This window comes from Pygocentrus nattereri, chromosome 8 (genome assembly GCF_015220715.1).
Source record: "Pygocentrus nattereri isolate fPygNat1 chromosome 8, fPygNat1.pri, whole genome shotgun sequence".
Lineage (NCBI taxonomy): Eukaryota > Metazoa > Chordata > Actinopteri > Characiformes > Serrasalmidae > Pygocentrus > Pygocentrus nattereri.
The window spans coordinates 46,426,700-46,433,215 of NC_051218.1; the positions used below are offsets into that span (position 1 = coordinate 46,426,700).

Consider the following 6,516-nt stretch of genomic DNA (forward strand, 5'->3'; position numbering starts at 1 on the left):
TCCTCTTCTTCTTGATCTTCTGTTTGAGAGCTCGGCTTGTGCTGATGCTGTCGGTAATCTGCAGGTAGGGAGTGGCTGCTCCGTTCTTACTCTCTAATCGAGACTCCAAATTGTTACCTACGGTGAAACAGCAGTTAGAACTAAGAAAAGGCAGTTCACAGATCAGGGGGTGAGGAAACCGTAATCTTTAACTGTGCAGAACACGCTGACCACCTCCTCGTTTCTGCCCTCACTGTCCATTTCATCAGCTCCACTGACCGTATAGCTGCACTCTGTAGTTCACAGTTACAGACTGTAGTCCATCTGTTTCTCTGATACTCTGTTAGCCCCCTTTTGTGTCCACTCACTGTCCACTCCATTAGACACTCCTACCTTGTCGGTCCACCTTGTAGATGTAAAGTCAGAGACGACAGCTCATCTGCTGCTGCACAGTTAGTGTCGGTCGTCTTCTAGACCTTCATCAGTGCCCACAGGATGCTGCCGGCTGGATATTTTTGGTTGGTGGACAATTCTCAGTCCAGCAGTGACACTGAGGTGTTTAAAAACTCAACACAACTCACACTAACACACCACCACCACGTCAGTGTTACTGCAGTGCTGAGAATGACCCACCACCCAAACAGTACCTGCTCTGTGAGGGTCCATGGGGGTCCTGACCACTGAAGAACAGGGTAACAGAGTATCAGAGAAACAGATGGACTACAGTCTGTAACTGTAGAACTACAGAGTGCAGCTATACGGTCAGTGGAGCTGATAAAGTGGACAGTGAGGGTAGAAACGAGGAGGTGGTCAGAATTATGGCTGATTGGTGTATTTCCTTATGACTACATACAAAAACACACCATAAGCAGCAGCCCACGCCACAGGAACAAAGGTCTTATTAGATGGGGACTCCTCCAACTGTGCTTCCTGGATGGCAGGAGCCTCATCTTCCCCAACAATCACCTCCATGTACACCTGGTCAGTCATCTCAGACACATCTATGTACAGAACATGTAGCATGTTTTAGATATGGACCAACCTACCAGTCAGGAAACATCAGTGCTATACATTTACAAAGCAGAAATGACAACGTTAGCGTGGTATCAGCCCCTAAAACGTTAAACACGCCGGCGGACCCCTCAAACCAGAGCAGGAGAAACACCACGCACTGAACGTCTGCCCGTCTACAAACATGCCTTGTTATTACCAGGTGCTCTATGGATGCACCATCTCCCTCGCTTTAACTCACTGATGTCCTCGTCTCCTTGGCTGGTGTCCTTTACTGCCATGTATACCATCTTCTCCCTGGGCATTCGGACCGTGCTTGCTGGCTCCAACACTGCGTGCCCATTGGGGAAATCACTCTCTGCGACCACCTCTGTTCCACCTACACCAAGACGAATACATAAATAAAAATTCCAGTGTGTTTCAACTCCAACTATATTGGCTTAGGAGGATATGTGTGTGTGTGTGTGTGTGTGTGTGTGTGTGTGTGTGTCACACACAGGGATAAACAGACTGTGCAAATGTGCAATAACAGGCTCAGATATGACTCTGAAATATATAACTATGAATATATACACACAACTATAAACATATCTAGGAATTATAAGTATATATACACACATAATACTATAAATACAATATATATGTATACACGCTATGTTAAGCACTAGTAAACAGTCATGTGTTGTACATAACAGTACAATTCAGAGTATATAATCTGCTGCTGTACGCCGTCATTAGGACAAAGGATATTAATGTATTCTTTCTGTGTTGTTCTATGACTGACCACTCAACTATGACCAGACTAGCTATAAGCATCAATCTGCCTTCAGATTGGTCTTCAAATCAAATCTTCAAAAACGGTCACCTATTTCCACATCTTCATCCCCTTCAGCCTTGAAGATGTACACTTTGATGACCTCAGAACCGAACTCGTCCTCCTTGGATCCATCGTCATCTTGGCCCACCTCCGCGCTGATCTTTAACGGGGTGTCACCGATATCCAGCTTCTCTCCCACATCATCCACTGCAAGGTTGGGGGAAAATTCAATGCGTGACTGAACAGCCAGGCGCACCTGGCATTCTGCTTTATAGATCTATGTACTGTAAAACCCACAGCTTAGCCCAAACCCTCGCCTGACTAACGAATCAAAGGTCTGTGGAAACACCACTTACGTTAGACCGATAACGGAACAGAACTCATCTGCAAACAAACGGACCCACAAAACCAGGCCAAGCATTTATATAAGGCTAGAATTCACTAACATGAGATCATAAGGTAGTCTTCAGAGGTGCTCTTGCCATCCTCATCATCATCATCCTCGTTCTTGAGGGTCACGCCAGTAGGCATGGTCTCATGAGCCTGAATGACGGCCTCCGCGTCGGTGACCATCACCTCTTCTGATACCAGCTCGTGGTCCAGAGGGCTGTCCTCATGCGCAGACATGAGGTCGGCCACAAAAACCTGGTCAGGCACCGTCTCCTCGATCAAGTCGGCCGTCAGGACATGGTGGTCTGCATCCAGAGCCTCCTCGATGGCCACCTCGGCCCCCAGAATGGATTCGGACATGATGACGCCCTCTGCGGTGATCACATCTTCATGGCCGATGTCGGGCCCTTCGACCACTTCGGCCTCCAGGCCATGCTCCAACAGGATGCCCTCATCAGTAACCACGTCCGATACCGACACCGCCTCGGGCACGGACACCACAATGTGCTCGCCGTCTATGTGCGCCATGCCCCCAATCCCTGCAACTGTGGACACGGACAACACAGGACAGGGACAAACAGACTCAGAACCAGCCAGGCAAACCACAGAATAGGCAGCAAGATGGGCTGGAGGCAGAGTGAATACGCATCATCATCAAATAGGGCATCAGAGATGCACACGGACACGTTATGAGTTTTACGACACCGTTATGTCACGATAACAACATCAGTAGCACTTTAAGAAGATTACTGCGCAGTGAAAACTGGAAAACTACCTTGTGCACCTTCCGGCTTACCATAAGCATTTTGCCACAACCTTCCCTTACCAAAATCCTGCATTATCATCGTGTGGGGCATTTTCAAATCCTGGGAGTGAAGCTCCAAGATCCCTCCACCCTGATCCATTTTTATGACTCTTCACGACGCTACGTTCACCAGGGGGCACATTGAGAGAAAAACAGAGCACATTAAATAACGCAACACAGAGGAATGTCGTTTCTAACAACGCATGAGGCCGTTTTCTGCTTCAATGTTATTAAAAAATAAAACTACAGAGCTCAGGTGAAAACGCAGAAACATCCACTGCGGCACGCGACGCCCGGTGGACCAGCCAACATACCTTCACATCTGATGACCGTTTGTTTAGTTCTCGTAAAAGTGCCGAATACGAAGCAGCGCTGTACTGGTGTCATCTGGGAGGCAAAAGTCTGTAAAAGAGAAGAGGCCATTAGTGCAGCAGCCGGTTTACCGCGCATCACCATCACAGCAGTGGTCATGAAGCGCTGCGCTCCGCTGGACTAAGCAAGCGGTCAGCTGAAAGGCGGCACGCGTGCAGGGTTTTGGTCATTTAGGTAGCGACAGAGAACTTTTAGAGAGAAGAATTCCCGCTTTGCAATCTCTTCGGGTTTCCTCGGACGCTAGAGGGCGCTCCCGAGTGAGCCCAGAATGAACGGGTTGCCATGGAGCGTTTGACCAAAATCAGTTTTAGTGTAAAAGAACGCGGTCGCTTCCTGATCAGCGCGTACCGTAAAACATCTTAACGCCGCCGTTATGTTTAAGAGCTTTAAAACGGCGCCTCATGACGTCAGTAAGCGTGAAGAGCCAATGAGCTGCTCCGCTCGCCCATCAATCATCCCGCTCTAGCAGTAGAGCCCCGCCTCCCGCTGCCCAACACCTGTTTACTGTAGAATAAAGGAAGCACAGGTGAGTTTTCTCTGCTGTTTTAGTGAAACTCCGCCTCCTGCCGTCTGAAATTAAAGGGAAGTTCTGTGATTAGAAACTATTTTAACTGTTCGCTTCCAGCCGTTGAGTTCCATTCACTCCCATTCATTGAGGACCCACTCGCGGGCGCCCCCTGCTGTTCAGCCGTCATGTTTTGATATAATGGGAGAAACAGGGAGTGGCCAGGACTCATAAACCGGCTCTGGTAGTGGACTGGACTGGACTGGAGCTCATGTAGAGGAAACCACAAGTCCAGTCGCTTTGACTACTAAACAGCTGGAATACGGTGTCCGGCCAGTGCGGGTCAATCAAAGCCTGCGCGTAAATGAAGTGCGGCTGAATAAAACGTACGGATGGCGGTGAAAGCCGTTCACTCCTCGCCACGGAGTCGTTTCAAACAGTGTGGAGGGAATTTCCAACATGACGTAATGTCTCCGCCTCCCGTCAACACGGGACATTCCTCCTACTCGCCAAAAACGAAGCGGTTTTCCCGATTTTCACACCATTCCCAAACCCACGGAATCGAACAAACGAGTCACCGCTTTGACTCCTGTGTGAGGATTTCATGACAACCCGCGTGTTTGTGCATTTCCCTCCTCTTTCACGTTCCCTCCTCTTGTCGCGCCGGTATCTTCCCACAGCTTGCAGCGCAAATCACACGAGATGGGAGGTTCGACTCCGTGTGGCGAGTCGACTCTTTTGAACGGTCCGTTTCAATGAATCGAGCCACTGATTCAAGGCGCACCTCCTGCAGGTGAACCGAGAGTCGGCTCAGCGAGCGAGTCCGACGTCGCTGATTATTTTTAGGCTAATAGAGACAGACTGAATGCTCAAACTGCAAGCATGCCAGTAAAGTCGACCACCGTTTATAGAGAGAACGTGAACGCGAATTCAAAGATGCCCCCCAATATACAAGGTATGATTCATAACTTCAGATTTACGCTGTGAAAAAAAAAACATTTTATTAAAAGACCCTCCACCCACAACACGGGTATAAACACTGCGTAGTCCAGGGTTCCTGGACCTGGACTCCCACATTTGACCGTCTTCCCTGCTTCAGCGCCCCGCTGAACGAACTGAATCAGCCGTTAACGCGGATTCAGGGGTGGAGACAAACACTAAGGTGCAGCAGGGCTCCAGAAGCAGGGATGGAGACCTGTGGCGTAAACAACACAAAAACAGCGCGATTCAGCCGCGAGTCGGCTCGACCGGCGCGCTGGAAAAGAACCGGTTCACACGAACGATTCACTCACGACTCGGACACCGCTGGAATCATGGCCATTGCGTGCGCGCGCGCTCCAACACGGAGCCGTAGCTCGCGGTGACGTGAACGGGTCCGCTAGGTTAACGCAGAATTAACCGCCTCTGCCGTCGGGTTTCCCTCTTGCTGCGCAACCGAGTCGCCGGCGGTCCTCAGAATGAAGCGCCGGGCCGGGATCCCCGAGCGCCGCCGCCCAGAAGCGGAACAGCCGCGTCCGACATCTTGTGTTCCGCCATCTTAGTGAACGCTAGTTAGCATCGGCGGCGCTAGCCGAGCAGAAAGGCGGCCGCTCGGCTGAGCAGTCGGCGGAAAACGCCCCGAACCCCCGGTCCACGGCAGCTTATCCGGCGGGCCGGCCACCTGACCCGCACGCCTTTCGCCTGCGCGCCATGTCCGCCGCCCGCTGCGGCTCTCCGCGCTGAAGGCGAGCCGCCTGCTCCCCGCCGAGCTCCGGCCCGACAGGCTCGGCCGGGCCGCGCAGGCCGAGCGGGCCCGCGGCGCGAGATTTCACGCCGTTCCGACGTCGACAGACAGGCTTTTTTACCTGGTCGCCGGCTCCCTCGGGCGTGTTCGGCGAGCCCGCGGCGCTGGCGGGTGTCCGCCGGGCGGTTTTGCTTTATTTTGCTACGGTAGCGCCGCTGCGGCCTGCAGATTCTCTCAATCCCCGAGCAATGGTTTTTTCCAGGCCTGGCTCGGCCAATCAGGCTGCGCGCTCACGGCGGAGGGGAGGGGGAGGGGGGAGGAGGACGGGGGGGAGGGGGGTGGCAGTGCGCGCGGCCTGAGCCCGGAGCCGCCGTCTTTACGTCACATCATAGAGAATCATATCGATCACTTTGATTAGCCGCTTCCAGCTTCGATTAAACGCACTTTCCGGGTTTAAGAACACCAAGCAGCGCTTATCGCCGCCCCCAGAGCCTCAGACACACCTGGGCACCTGAGCGCCAATCAGCGTTCGGCTAGGAGTAGCGCGCAGTCCCGACACACACCGATGATGGTTAGTTACACCGGCAGACCTGCTCAACGGCACAAACTCACTTTAATGGCCCGATTAACGCTTCTCCTGCATTCAGAACAGAGTAGATCTCAGACCGGTGCATTTAACCCATCTGTGCAGTGAAACACCACACACACTCACACTCACACACACACACACACACCTGCCCGGAGCAGTGGGCAGCCCTATCCACAGCAGTTGGGGGTCAGGTGTTTCGCACTTCAGGGGCTCGGACCGGCGCCCTTCCGGTCACAGAGCTGGTTCCCCCACGTCCAGCCCACGAGTGCCTCAAGTCAGCGCCACTCAGAACAGTTTAATACCTAAAACATGGAATAATGATTTC

The 6,516-nt window shown here is 52.2% G+C and overlaps 1 protein-coding gene across 4 annotated transcripts in view; it reads right to left on the bottom strand.

The window, feature by feature from the left end:
- znf711 (zinc finger protein 711) overlaps nucleotides 1-5,881 on the bottom strand; it is a 7,573-nt gene extending 1,692 nt beyond the window's left edge. The window contains exons 1-8 of one of the 4 annotated variants that reach the window (XM_017685731.2): nucleotides 5,724-5,881; nucleotides 3,317-3,404; nucleotides 3,024-3,122; nucleotides 2,254-2,742; nucleotides 1,856-2,014; nucleotides 1,232-1,369; nucleotides 843-980; nucleotides 1-117 (exon numbers count right to left, since the gene is read on the bottom strand). The exon at nucleotides 1-117 is cut by the window's left edge and continues 27 nt beyond it. In XM_017685731.2, the coding sequence (XP_017541220.1) occupies nucleotides 1-117; nucleotides 843-980; nucleotides 1,232-1,369; nucleotides 1,856-2,014; nucleotides 2,254-2,742; nucleotides 3,024-3,102 (1,120 nt within the window). In that variant the 5' untranslated portion in view covers nucleotides 3,103-3,122; nucleotides 3,317-3,404; nucleotides 5,724-5,881. The other 3 variants (XM_037540640.1, XM_037540639.1, XM_017685732.2) reach the window with 3 other exon arrangements.
- Between the last annotated feature and the right edge of the window lie 635 nt (nucleotides 5,882-6,516).